Genomic DNA, 18,556 nt, shown 5'->3' on the forward strand with positions numbered 1-18,556 from the left:
GAGTATAGGAGACCCTCTAATGAGTGACGTGAGGCTTTTTCTCCCCCTCTTGGGGCTGAACGATCTCCATGCTCTGGGCCCAGTTATGCAAACCATCCATATGTGCAACACCCAACGAAGTCAGGTGTGACTTCTGTTTATTTAAGTACCTAATTTGGGCTCACATTCTACCCTCTCAAAGAAAGCCTGTGGAAGCTTCCCAAATACTCTGTTCTCCTCCATGCAGATCACCATGCAGAATTTCCGTGTATGCTCCCCTCACAGGTGAAGGATTTAGGGGACTTTGAGGATGTCTGTTTTATAGTATCCAATCATGGCTCCAGTCAAGAGCGTAGAGGGCAAGGCCTATTTTTGTCAGAAGTGACCCTGATTCATCTCTGTTGACTGACCTCTAGTTTTAGAGTTGTTCTCCATGAAGAGGGCTTTAGCCTATTAGTCAAGGAAGAAAAACACAGCATCCCAGCTAGGACATTACAGGAAACCTGAGCATGCCCTTCCTTACTTAGTTCCTCTGAGCCCAGTTGTCATATAAACCTCAGGTGGGTTGCAGTCTTTGAAAGCGGGTGGGGGCAAGTAAGGCCAAATCTTGGGATTAAGGAGATTTCATTATTGTTCCTGACTCAGCCACTGATATTCTATGTGACTTTGGGAAAAATCATTTAACTGCTCTGTGGGTGCTTCCCCATCTGTAAAACTAGGATAATTACACTTGCTCTCACAATGCCCCATGTGAAACAGGTAAATCCATTAATGTTTGTGTGGGGCTCAGGCATTATGATTTTGGAGTAGAACTGTTGTATATAAATAAAAATGGGACTACAGTTGCAAAGGCAAATTAGGATTTTGGGTTTTATTCAGTCTAATGTATTAATTACTTTGCTTGCCTTGTGGAACTACAGCATTTTGTTGCCTTTGTAGAGCTCTTACATGTATAATCTTTGCTGATGCTTAGTAATTTTCTGTTCACAAGTAAAATATGTATATTAATAATCATTTCATAAAGTGTTATGTCATAGTGCTTTCTCTATTAGAGAAAGCTGGCATTTGTTTCTAAGTACTAGAGGAAGTGTCTGAAGTGTTTTATCACATTCAATAGATTGAGTTGTTCTCTTCTCCTGGGAAATCAACATGAAATAGTGTCCAGGCTTATGATATTGTGCTGTGAGCACCTAGTACTTATAAAAACTCTTTAATGAACAGTCTTCCAAGTGAGTAATTCATTTCTCTTCATATGTTGTGCCTATCCAATAACTTTCGCTGCAGTGACCTAGATTAGATGTAACTTCAGGAGCTACTCATAAATTGTAAAGATGGATTTCAAAAAAATCTGTAGATAATTATGCTTTTTTTTAGATACGTGACAGATGAGGTGGGTGGCACTAATGAGATATTCTTTCTCTTCACAGCCAGTACCTTGAAAATTACCTGTGGATGAATTATTCTCCAGAGGTGTCCAGTAAGGCCTATTTAATGTCAATCTGCTGTATGGTGAATGAGAAGTTCAGAGAAAATGTACCTGCATGGGAGGTAACCAGCTTCAGTTACAACTAGCATTGACTTTGATCCACAAGTTGCAGCTTTCACACTGTGCTCACTTAAAGTGATGAAAGGTAGCAGAGCTTACAATGTTAAAAGTAAATGGTGTGATATCTGAGGTTGACTGCCAGAGTACTTTAAACACTTGTATGTTCCTTTTTGAGAAAAGCAGTGGACAGATGAAGGTTTTCTTTTCATAGGGATTTCTCCTTTCATATGAAATCATTTGTTCTGCTGTAATACCTTTGCATTTCAAAATGTTTCCTCTCCCCCCAGCATTGACAAAAAGTCTGGCATTTGGTGAAGGATTTTTTTCTGGAAAAAAAATGCTGAGAGGAATTTACATTTGTGCATGTAAAAAGGTCTCACTGGAAGTAGGACAACTATTTTATCTCTGTCTGTTTCTTTTTGAAACCTTTGAGTATATTTTTGTAGCTTGTATAAACTGAAAATGTTTTATGTTTAATAATATATTTATTAGTAACTAGTTCAGAATACCATTTCTAAAGTAAACTTATTTTTAAATATACATAAGATGGTATCAACGATATGATCTAGACTGAAATATAATATGTAAACCTTAGAGCAGAAGCACATTTTTCCCATAATGATTTACTGATTTTAAAAATATATATATCAAGCACTTTTAAGCACTGTTGAAATAGTGATCACCATTAGATGTAAAGATATACCATGTACTGTGTTTAAAAAAACCAAAAAACTAAAAATCTCACTTACCTGAATACATTCTAAATATATGTGATACTACAGTAGTGTGTTAATTTACAGTAGAACCTCAGAATTATGAATACCAAAGTTACGAACTGACCGGTCAACCACATACCTCATTTAGAACCAGAAGCACACAATCAGGCAGCAGTAGAGATTGGGGGGGGGCGGGGAAGCAAACACAGTTAAACATAAACTGCTAACAAAATAAAGAGAGAGCATCGTTTTTCTTCTGCATAATAAAGTTTCAAAGCTGTATTACGTGAACGTTCCATTGTAAATTTTTGAAAGAACCACCGTAACATTTTGTTCAGTGTTATGAACATTTCAGAGTTACGAACAACCTCCATTCCTGAGGTGTTCGTAACTCTGAGGTTCTACTTTACTTTTTAATATTGCTCACTATGCTGATTTTACAAGAGGGAGTAGAGAGAATTAGTGCTAGTGAAACATGCCGGATGAACAGCCTGGATGAGTGACTCTGTTTGCCCAGGTCTCTGCAGCTTCTGTGTCAGAACAGACACTGTGTGGGAAGTGACAGGTGCAAGCCTTCTCACACTTTCCTGTCTGTGTACTTCAGTCTTGTTCTGGAGAGGCAGCCAGTCCCCATGATTATCCAGGCCTTGTTTTCTCTGCTGAGATTGCTGATAAGAGTGCCCCTGATGTAGTGGCTTTGTGAGATAGGAACTAGAGCAAGACTATTATTCTGTTCTCTGACCACCAAACAGCTGCCACTTTTTTTTTAGTCAGAATCCACCTGGCTCCCTGATTCTCTGACTGGGCCTGGACACAGGTTAGAATGGTGTGGGGGCTGCTGTAACTTGTACCAACTGGTAACAGTCCCACAGGATCATCTGCTAGCTGAGCCTAACCAGAACATGGAGCACTCCAGCCGGGTTTCTGACATACCTCCTCCCCAATTCACCATCCATGCCAGAAGCTCGGTACAGTGTGCATTGAAGCTAGTCAGTGGTCTGCTCCAGGGACTCCCTTATACCATGAGAATCCTGGAACAGGAGGATATGACCAATCTCTGCTCCCTTTGTATTGCATAAGAAGCATAAAGGGACCAAAGTAGGGCAGAGAATCAGCCACAGTTTTCATGTGTGGCTTTTGTTAAGAACTTACTTAAAATTGTTTGTGGTTTCTTTAAGACCGTAAATAGTTTTGACTGAAGCTAATTGAAAATATAACTTTCCCTTCTATTCCTAGACATTCAAAAGGAAGCCAGAGCACTTTCCTTTCTTTTTCAAATGTATATTGGAAGCATCATTAGATGAGAGTGACAGTGAACTCTCTCTGCATGAACAGACTATTCTCCTGCTCTTCCTTGATCACTGCTTCAACAGTTTGGTAAGTTATGCTGAATATGTTTGAATATTTTCAGTATGGCTGTACTGTTCCAGGTGAGAGCTGGATTGATTTAATTGTTGAGTTTGCTTAATAGGACATATATTGAAATTCCCATCCTCAGCAGTTGGGTGTGACAGGGAAAGCCATGGTAGTCGCTGTGGCCCTTGTGTACTCCATTCCCTTTTCCCTCCTGCAAACTACTGACTGTTCTGCTATGGAGAAGGGCATGAAAGGGGACGTAGTGTCTTTTCTCAAAATTGAGAGAGGGATACTTACTGCTGAAGAAAGTGGAGTGTGTACTATAAAAGACTTGAGGGCATAATACTATTAAGTTATTTGAGTCCTAAGTTCAGTTACAATTAAAACTGTAGATTATGCTGCCAAATGTGCTTTTATTTTATAATTGTGCTCTTTTAAGAGCTGGTTGGGAAACTTCCATATAATGACGTTTTGATGAAACATTGAAAAAAGACTTAGCAATTTTTTTCACTTTTCCAACCAGTTCTAGTTATTAAAGTATTGTAGCACTAATAGTTGTTTTAAAAAGCAAACACAAAAGTCATCGTATGTGTTCAGCTTCTAGTGGAAGCGATATAAAACTATAGATCATAAGTTGGTGCAATTGGCATTATATGTACAATAAATATTTGAAGCTGAACTAACTTCTGTCCAAAGTGTGACTCCTCTGGAGCATAAGTTTTCTCTACACCAGTGTTTCTCAATTAAATTTGGCCACGGAACTCTTTTGAACTCCATAAATAATTGCGGAACCCCCCAAACTCTTAGCAGTCTTCAAATGTCGAAATAAGCAAAGGTCAGCATTTCTCACTTAAATTACACTTACACTGGATACCCTCCACTGGACATCCGAGACATCTTCCCTTTTTCGGCGGCGTGGAGAGCAGCTGCTCGCGGCGGCGTGGAGAGCCCCAGGGTTCTGCGGAACACCAATTGAGAAACACTGCTCTACACACACATTATTTGAAATGTTGCTCCCCTGTCATTCGTGGTGGTTGTTTTTCATTATATTATGGTGTGCCATACAGTTCCCCAGTCAAATTCAATGTTGTAGTTGAGCTTGGTAGAATTCTATTTTATATTTTAAAATTTTTGATGGATAATATCAGTGTTTATTTTTAAGGATTTTTTGATGGGTTTTTTATCAATTTAAATCTTCAGTTGCAGGAAATTATGGGAAGGGTCAGTCAATAATTATTTAATGACAATAGTCACTGAGATTACACACATTATCCACATGTCAAAATATACCAAGTAAATACCCTTAAATTAAACTCTAAGTTCTCAAGCATTTTTCTTACTTTGCCTATTTGTAAATTTCAGTTATTATTAATGGAAATTATTTTTGATTGGGGTGTGTGAATGTTGAAATCAAGGTTTACTGATGTTTACAGATAAAATATCTAATCCTTCCAAGCCTATATATATGCACATAACTAGGTGGTTTTGATTTTTCATAAAAATATATTGTAAGAAAACAAATAAGATAAATATTAGATGTCTCTGTTGGTCTTCTACCTAGCTATTATGAGTTAACGTTTTTCTCAGAGGCATCATTTATGAAAGTAGAAAAGGGCAGAAACTAAATGGGTGGAGAGCAAGGACAGAGTTGGAGATGGAACACTTGAAGCAATGGTTGTAGACAGAGCATTCAATAATTCTAGAGGGTGCATTAATTGGAGAGGAAGTTGGGTCAAGGGTGAGTTTCTTTTAGATATTGGCGGACTATAGCAAGCTTCTATTATGAGTGGGGGGGGGAACTCTCACTCAACAGGTTGAGGAGAAAAATAAGGGAATGAGTGGGGCAGTTGGGGGTCATAAGACAAAAGAGGTTAGTGCTATTTGGGAATGTGGCAAGGATAGTGGAGGGAAGGAAGTGAGAGAATTAACTGTTTTTGAGAAGAGGAAGTGATTGGGATGGTCATGTCAGATCTTGTCTATCTTCACTTTGAAATAGTTAGGTGAAGGGAGTTTTATGGATTAAATAGGAAACTTACGTGTCTTGTACTGACAAAGGATTTGTGAAAGTAAACCAAAACAAAAAATTCCTAAGATAAGTTAGTTTGTAAGATAGCATGGCGTTGTGTAGAGGTCAACATTTTCTTATCCGTTTAAAGTCTGCCAAATCTAGAATGGTGTTGGTGTATTTTTTTTTTTTATGTGAAGGGTAGAGCCCATAATATTCATGGACATAAAGATGTTAGTTAGGAATATGCTTGCAAGATAATATTTCTCTAAACAGATCTTAAATGCTCTTAGTTGCCTTCTCTATTTAATATCTTGTAACAGGAAGTGGATTTAATCAGGGGTCAGGTGCAACAGCTCATCTCCCTGCCAATGTGGATGGGCCTACAGCCTGTAAGTATTTCATCACAAAAAATGGCAAAACAACTTTCCAAAGAGTGCACAAGGCTTTAAATATGAAATGTCCATTATATTTAATGGAAGACATGTACTTTAAAATCCTATGCAATGCTTTCAAGTAGGAACCGCTTCATGTTTGCCAAAAATTTCTCTTTACTTGACCTACAACATCCTCTTGTAAATATCAGTTTAATTGTTTATAGGTGGCAAGGGTAGCAATGACTGCAGTTAAGGTTTCCTAATACTTTCCATTATGAGACCTATTTTCAGTTGTTTGTAACTGTTGCCATCTTTAACCATTTGGGTTGAGAGATCTCCATGCCGGGTGTCTGCTGCTTATTCATTGTTTTTTATTATTTATTTTTAAATTCAGCAAAAACAAAATAACTGTTTCTCAGAACAAGCTCAGGGAAAAATGCATTGTTTTACCAGTTTAAAAAAATTATTAAAACTATTTGAGAAACTCTAGCACCTCCATGCTTTGGAGCAAGGGCTTGAAATTTGCAGGGGAGATCACCCTGGTGTCAGGGATGTGCTTTCTGCTGTCCCTGTGAAAAGGGCTCAAATCTGGTCTAATTATGAACCTCTGAAAATCTCAGTTTACCATATGCTCAGTAAGGATCTGCTAGTGTGACTGCTACATTCTCTGTAGACTCCATCTGTACTGAGCATGCACCAGCTCTAGGTGGCATGGACTAAGGACCTTCCTTACAGTTGCTCTGCCTGGAAGCCAGGGGGCCACTGTGGTACCAAGCATAGGAACTGTAAGCCAAGAGAACATCTCCTGTGCTCTTAATCCTCCCCTGCTGTTGCCAGCTGGAATGCAGAGGGATGGGTGGGTGGTAGAGATTAGTGGGTAGGGCTGATGAAGAGGGTAAGAATTGAGTTGGGGAGTGGGATGTGGAGCTGGGGCTGGAATCAAGAACCAAGGTAGAGGTTGAGGACTGGGACTGGGATGGGGATAAGGGCACACTGGAGAGGCTAGGGGCAGAAGTGGTCAGGCTTCTGGGAGCTGGGGGCAGAAAGGTCTATAAACATTAGATACACTATCCTCAGAACCTGGAATAGAGCCCAGGATTCCTGGGTCTTAGTATTCCTTTGCTGTCAGCAAGTAGCTTTGAAACACACTGTCAAAGTGTGTACCTGATCTCCCTATAGTCACTAGTCCACACAGAGGATGACAATCTATTTACTATCTGTTAATTTAAATGGCTCAGTTCTATGCTGTGGGTCCAAAGATTACAACCCATGCTGATAAACCATGTTGGAGTCCATGAGCTTCCACATGATGAAATTTCTGTTTTCAGTTTGCATTTTTTAAAAACGGAGGGAATTACATGCAAAAACGCCCTCTATAAAATTGCAAAGTGAGGCATGCAGGAGTTAGGAAATGTTGGAATTAAGGTGGCCCATAAAATCTTAAATTGGCCTCCTCGTGTATGAATTATGATAGTCTATGATCACATACTATTTTTCCACAGGGGAAGCCTTAGTTTTGGCATTTCCTGACTTTTTAGTGCTTGACTTTGCAACTATAATCATTTTTTTAATTGAATAAATTACATAGCTTTTACATATATATTGAGCTAATTGTATTACATACCTGTGTCGTCATGCGAGATAAATGCTATATTAACTAAAATCTTTTTGGGGTGTCTGAATGAGTTATTTCTAATTATTGCTAAATATACCATGATCATTCATTCATTTTTTATGTTCCTATATGCTTCTCTTCCCAGAATTGATCCTTGCACAGCTTAACTTTCTTTAATGAACTTCCAGTACATTGTCTCTTGTTATAGTGAATGGTTTATGATGACTTATACTTGATGTATTTTTCATCTTTCCCAGAGAAAAAATACTGCTTAATTTGTATATTTTGAATATTTCTTTTGTTTTGAGAGAGGAGGAAAGTTAATATACAATATAGTATGCTGTTTTTTTTGTTTCTTAATACAAACAGTTGAAAGTAACTACACAAAAAGAAGGAAATTGACTAAATAAGACATTACTACCTGGTTATTAATTCATAAACTAAAAATACTCTGTGTGCTTCACTGCTACAGATCTTTCAATGAAAGGTAACTGGGTTTTCAGGAGTTTTTTTTATAAGTGAGTTTTTCTATTATCATTATTTTGTAAAAAAATTTTATACCAGGATGTGAATATTGGAAGATGATTGTCTTCCAAAGACTCTCAGCACACTGTCTAGGTGTGACTAATAAATAGATTATTGATTAGTGCAATGTGTCTTACCAGGAAGTGTTCTAATCTTGGTTGTATGGGACACTTGTTGAAAATAGACTTGGGGGAAACTGATCACATTATTGGATGGCTAATTTTAGATTTTTCTTTGTACGTGGTGCTATATTTTTTTTTCCTTTCCTAAAAATGCTAACTAGATTGTTATCCTGTGTAATAGAAGGAAGTTCAATATTGTTCTTGGTGGCTGAATACTATTTCACCTTTTCAGGCCCGTCTGGAACAAGAACTGAAAAAGACACCAAAGCTTAGAAAATTTTGGAATTTGATCAAAAAGAATGATGAGAAAATGGATGAAAAGACACGAATGCAGTATGTTATAGGAACATCTTTTCATATTAAATTCAACGCATGTAATGCATTGCTAGTGGTCCAGTTTAGTACTCCAGAGATAAATCTGTTTGTATTAAATAGATCTGAGAGTGACAGAAATCAGCAGTTGATAGCACACTGCTTCTGATCACAGCATTGTAGAACAACATTCCAGATTATCCTATGTGAAGTGCTTACAGGGTTCATTTATTGAGTCATCACCAGTTAATCAACAGATTGACCAGATTTTAAAAAATACACCAATATGATGAAAGCCAGAAAACATTTAACATTCCATAGAGTTGGTGTGTAAATGTTTCCCTTTCTCATAGATTTTAGCGATTATTTAAGCCTTATTGCTTACAACGAATGGTTTGTTTTGAAGATATTTGTGTATCTCTTACTCTACAGTATTAACTGTTCCAAACACATTCTGCTGTGTGCTGATGTTTAAGATCTAGCATACATCTGTGCTACATCAGTAAATATCTGCTGTCTGCACTGAGATTGCTTCCTTTTTTTGACTCAATTGTAAAGTGGTAATCAGTGAGTCAGTTCTTTGCAGATGTTGGCTATGCTAATTGGTAAGTCATTTTGATTGGAGATAAGAAAAAATGATTGCTGACCAAAAACATCTTGGATTGTCTGATACTGTTTAAAAATCACGCAGAAGAGTTAAGGTACAATCTCAAAGTTCCTGGAAACAGTTCTAGTAAAATAAATTTGCCCTAAATTGCATTCAGTTTAGAACCTCTTGTGCTAATAAGGGATGTAATATACTTCTAGTCTGCATTTATGAAATATTAATTCTTTGATCTATGTCTGATTTTAGGGCATATCGAGAGAGGCGATTTCTTTCACAGCTCATCCAGAAATTTATCTGTGTGCTAAAATCAATACCCCTCTCAGGTAACTGTGTGCATGTATATAATATGTATATATTTTTTCAGGTCTCATTTAGAAGCTCTTCTGGTGCTGAACCAACTCTTCCTTAAGGCTTAGATCCTGCAGTCAGATCCAATAGGTTTGGGCAGACTGTTGTGGCCATGTGGAACCCCATTTACTTCAGTGAGATGTTGTGTGGATGGATGGATCTGACTTCAGGGATCTAAATCACTATATTTAAAAAAAATAAAATACATTGGAATAAAACAGTTTTTTCTCTTTTATAACAATGGCCATGTCTGGTCAGACCAATGGTCCATCTAGCCTAGTATTCTGTCTTCTGACAGTGGCAGTGCCAGATGCTTCAGAGCAGTGGTTCTCAACCTTTCCAGACTACTGCACCCCTTTCAGAAGTATGATTTGTCTTGCATACCCCAAGTTTCACTTCACTTAAAAACTACTTGTTTAAAGAATCAGGCATAAAAAATACAAAAATGTCACAGCACACTATTACTGAAAAATTGCTTACTTTCTCATTTTTACCATATAGTTATAAAATAAATTGATTAAATATAAATATTGTACTTACATTTTTGTGTATAGTATGTAAAGCCGTATAAACAAGTCATTGTCTGTATGCAGTTTTAGTTTGTACTGACTTCGCTAGTGTTTTTTATGTAGCTTGTTGTAAAACTAGGCAAATATCTAAATACATTGATGTACCCCCTGGAAGATCTCTGCATACCCCTTGTTGAGAATCACTGCCTCAGAGGGGAAAAACGTCCCCAGTTCAGCAAAGCACTTGAGCATGTGCTGAAGTCCATTGCTGTTCAACAAAGGATTTATGTACCATTGACTGTAGAATTTAAGCATATACTTAAGTGCTTTTGCTGAATGTGGGACTTAAGTCTACAACAAACCTGCACTCTCAGTACTGTGGAGTTACTGTAAAGAGAACAAAAATATACATGAAAAGTTGGATTTCATATGTCTTCACCACAAAATTGATCTGACAAGAAAATACGTATGCCTGATTTTGAAGGAAAATCTATTCGTACAGGACGCAATGTTAAACCTGCAATAAGGGCTATTACTGCAATGCTGCCAATTTCAATATCAGCTTGGATTATATCCCCTGCAGGAGCCTTGTTCTTAGTCTTGGTAGCTGTTAGCTCACAGTAGTGCATTAGGTTGCTATAAGACCAAAATTGTATGTATCTGGGAGATAACTAGGAAACTGGATATTCATTAATGCAGACCCACTACCCTCCTCACTAAGAGTCTCCCCCACAGGCTTGTTTGAGGCTCCTGTATGACTGCTCTGCTCATGCCTCCTTCATCTGGGTCAATGTAACCCTTAGTGATTCATCTTGTAAAGCAGCAGGGAAAGTGGAAAAGATACTTCCTAAATCAATAACATCTGTCAGGGCTCATCTCTCCTTCCTTAATAAAAAAAAAAAAAAAAAGCCTCAAGGCTATTTCATTTGACAGTTTATTTTTAGAAAGATTAGTCTTGGCCCCCTTTCTGTCCCCCTTCTCCATGCCCTTATTCCCTTTATATTTATGGTTGATCTTATTTTTTTGAATTTTGAGTTAAATGGCTTGTTATACTCTTAATTGTATTCTCATTATATTTTTATCTTGTGTTTGTCTTTATCTTAGTACCTTAGCAGGAGAAGCGTTATTTAAATAAAACCTTGATTCCCAGCTGTGTTGTAGACTTGCTGTGTAACCGGGTGCATGTCGCTTACGGCTGTTTTCGGCACCAATCTAGAGTAATCAAGCCTGGTGCAGGGGGATTTCATGAGGGTTGGGGGAAGGTATCTTCCACTATACAATCCAAGCTGTGGGTGCTGCTACTGCAGCCATTTCCATTCCAGTGTCCTTGGTTTGTTAAGTGGCAAAATCTACTAGATTTGTGTGATAGTGGATCCATTGACTTTGCTCTTCCCTGGCCAACTGCTGTTAATCTCCAACCCAGCTGCCGTGCAAAGACATTTAGCTAATCCTCTTGAAGCTGAGTTCCACAATGTCCTGAGCATGGTCCTCTACCTTCCTTGCACTGGATTCATACCACTTTTGTTAACTACACTATGCTGGTTTGTGAAAATGCAGTTGCATTATCTGATAAGAGTGCATCGCCAGGGTATGCGTGCTTTTATTATATAGACAGACTAGGGGAAAGGACTTAAAGGTGACTGGTGCAAGGATAACTTGCGTCTTCAGTTTAATTATCAGACAAAATGTTTTCTCCAAGTGAAATCTAGTCTCATGTTTCACTGTCCTTGTTATTACTTCTGAATGTTAATTGTGCCCTGGATTAGATACAACAGACTTAGGATAGCCATAGTTAGCTTACAGGCACTGGGGAGCCCAATGGGTGCTCTGTGTTAACGTTGACTACACTTGCTGGATCTGTACAGCGGGACTTTCATCTCAGGAGCTGTAAGAGGGTACCTTCTTTGCTGCTTGTTTGTTCCTCTCCTACTTCCTAGTTCAGCTCAGAGCTCAGTTATGGATCCTAGGACTCTAATAGACAATTACAAAAATCAGAACTGACTGCTTTGAAATTGTAAAGACATATTAAAAAAGGTCATAGCCAAGGGTTCTAAAAGTGACTAGTGACTTTCAGAGCCTCAATTTGGATGCTCACCTTTGTACACAATTTAGAGGCCTGATTTTCAGAGAGCGGGTGCTCAGCATTTGGGGAAAATCTGATCTCTTCATGGCAGGGGTTCACAGACGGAGGGTTGTGATCCCTCAGGGGGTCATGAGGTTATTCTAGGGGGCTCTTGAGCTGTCAGATCCCATGCATGCCGGTAAGGATGGCATGGGAGGGGTCATCACTTTTGTGGGGGGGGTCATCACAAATATTTTCAAAGGGGGTCCCAGCAAAAAAAGTTTGAGAACCCCTGCTTCATGGTAAGTCACATTGGCCACTCTTAACTTGAGGCACCCAAACTCTCTAGTTACTTCTGAAAATCTTGGCCTGTCACTTCATTACATCTGAAAATCTGCTTTGGTTTTGAGGGAGCATTTCAGAATACTGGAAGAGTGGGACAGTAAATTTAAATTTTAAATTAAAAAATAAAGCCAGGTATTTGAGAGAAGAGATGGGTGAGGTCTTTCTAACATTAATATTAATTATTGACTAACAGATGTATTGCTGTGGGAACTTCAACTTTTTAGCTCTTGTTTAAATGCTGTATATTTTTAAGTTTTGAAGTGTGATGGAAAAATGATGATGAGTTGCAGGGATTGTTTTTGTTTTTTGTGCCTAGGTCCTCTTTCCATGGACGGAGTTCATTACTGTGAAAGATTCATTGAACTCATGATAGATCTAGAGGTAAGATAACCATAAGACAGTTTTTCCCCAAAACATTTCTTTTGGAGAGACCATACTGAATATTTTCTGAACATTTACTGCTCATTTATCTCTAATTATACAGAGACTATTTCAGATGGAAATGGGTTCAACCTCCATTTCTGGAGGGAACAAAATTCTCTGATGCTGTTATTATTAAACCTTGTTGTAAACAGCCTAGCAAGTGTCGTCATGTGCAGTGACACAGGCCTGCCCAACTAGACCTCTTTACACAATAATCCACGATTTGCACTGGTGCAGCATACCCCCAGTTTAAAACGGGGTAAGTGGCACCAGTGCAAACCGTGGTTTTGCCTGCCTATAGGTAGGGGTTTGCCCCATGGCAACTGCACTGTCAACTGACCATCGATGATTATAACCAGAGCAAATCGCCACTGTGTGCAAATCTGGAATTTAAACTGCCCAAACCAAGCAGACATTGATTAGAGCAGAGGCAATAATTCTTACAAAAAACGAGAAAGTTCAAAGTTTTGGATCTGCTACAGGAGCTCTTCATGTACACTGGGCCATTTAAAACATTTTGGATTTGCTAATTGCAGCCCCAAAAGGTACGGGTAATTTGAAATTCACTCTAATTTGTACTTACGCACAATTCCCGAATAAAAGAAAGCTGCCTGCAACACTGTCCAACAAGACTTCAAAACCATTGTGAAGTTTGCAAGCGTTGATTTAGAATCTTCAGTCTGCAACTGATGTAGGCAACTAATGAGTCTTTGGAATAGGTAATGACTGCATCTGTTAACACCATGATTAAGCGACGAATTTATTAAACTGCAATGGTCATGGCACTACAGGTAGATGATTTGCTCCCCTCCCAGGTAGGAGCAAAAATGAACAGACCCCTCGGGTGAAATTCTGGTGCCATGGACGTCAATGGAAGTTTTGCAATTGACTGATTTGAATGGGGTCAGGATTTTCACTTTAATATCTGCTATGTTCATGACAAGCTTGATAGATGAAGAAAAAATGCATCTGCATTGTCAAAGAACCTTTCGTTGTTATAGGATTACAGTTGGCTTGGTTTCTCTCACCAGTTGTAATAAGAAAATGTATTATAGTGATCTTTCTGGTATACAGTGGATGCTGCTTAATAGTTACCCTGATATTAACAACTGATTAATAGCAATGTTTTGCTGGCAACCAATCTATCATTGACTTTAATGGGATTAGGACATTGGCAATAGCCAGGTGCTTATTGAGAACCTTTTTTGGAAGATAGGACCCTACTGGAGGCAGGTTTGCAGGACTGCAGCCAGGGAAGGAAGCACTGAGATGTCCCTTCATTGTCTGCAGCCCCTCAAACCTGCCTGCACCTGGGGACCACACAGGAGGTAAGTGGCTGGGATGCCCGCACCCCTGCTTGATGGGGGATGCCCTGCTGGAATCCTTGCACTGCAGGCTGGAAAAGGAGGCTGTGGACAGGGCAGAAGCAGAGAGAGGGTCTGCAGATCCAGTGCTCAGGGTTTCCACAGGGAGCAGAGGCTCAGAGGGTCCACAGAACTGTATGGCACATCTCTCTGCTCCTGTCCTGTCCACATTCCAGTGCTTCCTTCCCTATGCCCACAAATCTGCTTTCTGCTTATTGGCAACTACTGGATAATGGCAACTTTTTGCTGTCAACTGAGGGATTTGCTAGTAAGTGAAATTTATTGTAGTGTAAAGTCCACATCCACAAGTCTTTTTTTTTAACCATCTGTGCGCTGTTTCAGAACGTAGCTAACAAAGTGATACCTTGGTTAAGATATGAGGGAAATTCTCATTTTAAATTCTTTCAAATTTTAATTGTACTTATAACTTTTATGCCTCTGTAAATTAATTTCCTAAAACTATAAATACATTAATGTATCATATGAGCTATCAAAATAAACCAAAACATGATTTACTCTATAACATTCAGATTACTTCAGAAATTGAGACATTTTTTGTTTCCTTGCCACAAAAGCAGTATATTGTGAAACAATCCAGGAGGGCAGTGAGGTTCTGTAAAATATGACCTCTGCAAGTACTGGAAATGGGACATTCTTCTGGGTTTCCGTAGTGCAGCTATTTTGAAGATTAAAAGGAAGTAGTTCACGCATCAATGATGTTGATACAGTTTCACACATGAATAGCAGATTTATTTTAAATTACTTCAACTTCATTAAACTCTGTAAAGATGACAATGGTGGCACTTAAACTCTTACAGAAATCCTAAGTACATGTGATTTAGTGTTCGATATAGGAATATAAATGTTAACTGGCCCTCTGCTAAAAAACGTAGGTTTCTTAGGATCATACAAAAGACCAATTAGATCATCCAGGCCATTCCCTTGAAAGTACAAGGCACTGTACCTGGAGAGAGGACATATAAAACTGGGTACAATGCTGGATCTTAGCCAAAAGGCCAAGAAGCAGTAAATTGCATGTCTGCTCTCTCTCTACTCAGTATATTACAGAACAGTTAGAGTTCAAATAGTTTGTGAAACTTGGTGTACTAATTGGAACTGGCAAACTAGAAATTAGCTATAAAAAGCCATCTCATTCTTTCTGTCTCTGCAGCATGTCCCATGTGAGTGGAGTATCTTTAGATACATTTTAGGTCTTTTTTATTTTTTTATTTTATTTTTTATTTTATTTTATTTTGGCATGGCATTTCATATTCAGTTACATCATTATAGTGGAAGCTAAGTTACTTGAAAATGATACCTTTTACATAATAGGTTCTGTTAAACAGCTGCAATATTATATAAAAGTAATATCTGTATTTCAGAGATGGGAGTGAAATAATCTCTCCCTTATAGAGAGATTAAAATTTAGATTAAATTTCTGAGATTAAAATCAGAAAAGATTTTAATGAGGTTTAAATAGTGTGAAAAATTCTGAGATCCCCCTTGCTTTCAGTAAACTGAAGAAATGATTATTTTATTATATTATGGTAAATGAATTACATTTACTGATACTGGTTTAATGAGAAATACAAGTCTTGAATAGCTGTATTTGAATTTAAAAATAAAATATGCACATAAGTATAAGGGAATTACTCCACTTTCACATTTTAAAAAATGTTCTCACTAAGCCTTTTTTTGTACTGTACAACAGACATGAAGGTCATGGATATCCTTACTAAAAGAATTGCTTCTATGTCCTGCTGATAGTGAAATCAACCAAATCAGATACATCTCACTAGTGAGGTGTGCATTCTGAGGCCCTGGTCCTGCAAAAGGTTCTGCCCTTATGGACTCGTACATCTGCACAAAATCCACTCACTTAAATAGGAGTCATCACAGGTGAATTGCATTCTGGGATAGATGCCTCTGAGAGGATCTCTTTTATGTAAATAACCATCATCAGCCATTTATGAAGCATTCAGTCCTGACCTACTGTCTTGAAATTAGGAGAAGTTATATATGGGGAGCCATGGGTTTCTAAAATCATGTATGTTGAGTCGACTACTAATGCAAAGTTATTTATTCTAGGCCTTGCTTCCCACACGGCGCTGGTTTAATACAGTGTTAGATGACTCCCACCTTGTTGTTCATTGTTACCTGTCCAGTCTTGCTAAAAGAGAAAAGGAGGGCCATCTCTTCTGCCAGGTAAGTTCTGATATTACTAAAGAGAGCTCTTAAGTTCTCAAGCAAAATATTTGCTGCCTCTTCTCATGTTATCTGCCTTTGGTTGCTGAAAATGGTTACTTTGTGACATGTTTTGTTGGAAATAAACTAAAAATTGGATTATTGAGTAGACTCTGTGCATAGATTTATTTTAAATCTTCAAGACATTAATCTTGCATTACCTATGTATATGTGTATATCCTTTTCTCTGTGTTTGAGCAGTTTTAAAAATACAGTCTACATAGCATTCACCCAGCAATGTGTCCTAACATAAATTTTAAAAAAATCAGTAGTTTAAATCTTCCACCCTGTTTGTGACCTCAGATTTTCTTCCACACAACTCAGCCTTCCCCAAAAGCCGTAGGAAGTTATTGAGTTATGTAGCATGCCCTGAAGTTCAACAGTTTAGGCTACTTTAGACCAATGGTTGGTATCAGCTGACCGGGATGAGGTTGATCAGGCCTACCGGTCAGAGTGGGCAGCAGGACTAGTGGCTGGAGCTAAAGCTAACAGTAAAATTGGAAGACAGAAACTGGATACCAGAGCCAAGGGTTGAACTGGAGTCCTTGGTCAGGAGCCAGAGATGAAGGTCAAAACCAGAGGTCAGGATTTGGATTCTAGAGGGTTTAGCCACAGTCTGTAATCAGGAGCCAGAGCCAAGAGTCAAACTGGAGGTCAGGAACTGGAGTGAGCAGAGATCAGGCAAGGAGGGCTTAAAGTCAGGGACAGGGCAGAGGTAAGGCTTGGGTTCAAGGCAGGAGCAGCAGCAGGAACAAGGTAATGCAGGAGCAAGCACAGTAGTGATGAGTGCGAGCGTTGAGAAGCCAGCCAGCAAGCCACTGCTGCTGGCTTAAGAGCTGGCCTGCTGGCCTCTGCAACCAATCAGGTTATGTGGCTAGTCAGGCAACTGGCTACAGGCCAGATTTACTGATGAGGCTTCCTGGAAACTAGCTCTCTGCAGGCCTAGATAACTGAGAATTGGGGAGCGAATTCCAGAGTTCAGGAGGCTTCATGAGCATCCTACTAAATTTGACATTAGAATCACATTATTCTAACTGCCCATTCTTTTAATGTTCTGACAAGGTCTTTGCAGCTATTTCACAAACTGATTGTTGTGAACCTGAAAACTGGTAAAGAAAACATTTCTAAATTTCTATCAGCAGTTAAAATCAAGTCCAACTTGAAATGAAAAAGGAACATGGCAACTAGAATGATGTGTATTTTTTTTCTGCTCAGGTCCTCTATCTTGAGACCTGTCGCAGCTAGAAAGGTTTGAGTCCTTGTCATGTATTTTCAGGACCAAAATTTGTAGCAATTGTCCTGGCTCTCATTTTCAGCTGTATTGCATTGCCTTCATAGCAAATACCATTTGTTACCTAGATGTATCCAGATATAATCTCTCTCTTGATGACCTTTGCCCTCCAGACATGCTGCATGCGATTTGCGTTTTTAAAGAAAGGTGCCTTTTCTGGCCGAAATAGGCTAACCAGTAACACTTTAACATATAGCATTACAATCACTGTACCAGACCCCAGCATATGTGCAAGCAGTGTGCCCGCGGTTTCAAGAAGTTCTTGCTTATCTTCATCTCATTTAATTTTCTTTACTAAAGGGCTGGTTAATATCCTAAGGACTTGTCTACACTTACCTTGTGTAGCTCCCGTTGACTTCTGTTCTGTGCTCCGTCTTCAATGTACTGCGCTGATGGGAACCGCATTCCCATCAACGCAGTGCTATGCCACGTGAGGAGGTGGTCTTAATATGTCGATTTCTGGATCAACTGAGTGGGTCTTCACTGACCGCTCAGTCGATCCAGATAAGTCGATCTGACAGCAGCGAATTTGCTGCTGTCAGTGTAGACATAGCCTAAGTGCAGCATTCAAAAATTAATTCTGCTTTTTCTTTGTGACACTATTGAATTAAATCCCACCAGATTATGGTATCTCATCACTTCATAGCTGGTGACTAGGTTTTTATCTCTTTCACTTGTTATGCAGTTATTGCAGGCACTACAACCTCAGTTTATGTACTTTGTTATTTGTTAAGGTGTTCTCTGCAGCTTTATCTCATGGCAATTAGACTAAATTCCCTATGTAGCTAGTTTCAACTTCAACTCTTGGCA

At 38.7% G+C, this 18,556-nt stretch overlaps 1 protein-coding gene across 2 annotated transcripts in view; it reads left to right on the forward strand.

Annotated features, from left to right (window-relative positions):
- The window catches only part of AQR (aquarius intron-binding spliceosomal factor), a 95,841-nt gene that overhangs the window by 7,590 nt on the left and 69,695 nt on the right, over positions 1-18,556 (forward strand). For both annotated transcript variants that reach the window (XM_067558070.1, XM_067558072.1), the window contains exons 5-11: positions 1,407-1,527; positions 3,478-3,618; positions 5,926-5,994; positions 8,474-8,574; positions 9,407-9,483; positions 12,741-12,805; positions 16,300-16,416. In XM_067558070.1, the coding sequence (XP_067414171.1) occupies positions 1,407-1,527; positions 3,478-3,618; positions 5,926-5,994; positions 8,474-8,574; positions 9,407-9,483; positions 12,741-12,805; positions 16,300-16,416 (691 nt within the window). The remainder of the gene's footprint in view (positions 1-1,406; positions 1,528-3,477; positions 3,619-5,925; positions 5,995-8,473; positions 8,575-9,406; positions 9,484-12,740; positions 12,806-16,299; positions 16,417-18,556) is intronic.

The sequence above is a fragment of the Emydura macquarii genome, unplaced genomic scaffold, assembly GCF_026122565.2.
Source record: "Emydura macquarii macquarii isolate MOO-44397 ecotype Brisbane River unplaced genomic scaffold, CSIRO-AGI_Emac_v2 contig_1876, whole genome shotgun sequence".
Lineage (NCBI taxonomy): Eukaryota > Metazoa > Chordata > Testudines > Chelidae > Emydura > Emydura macquarii.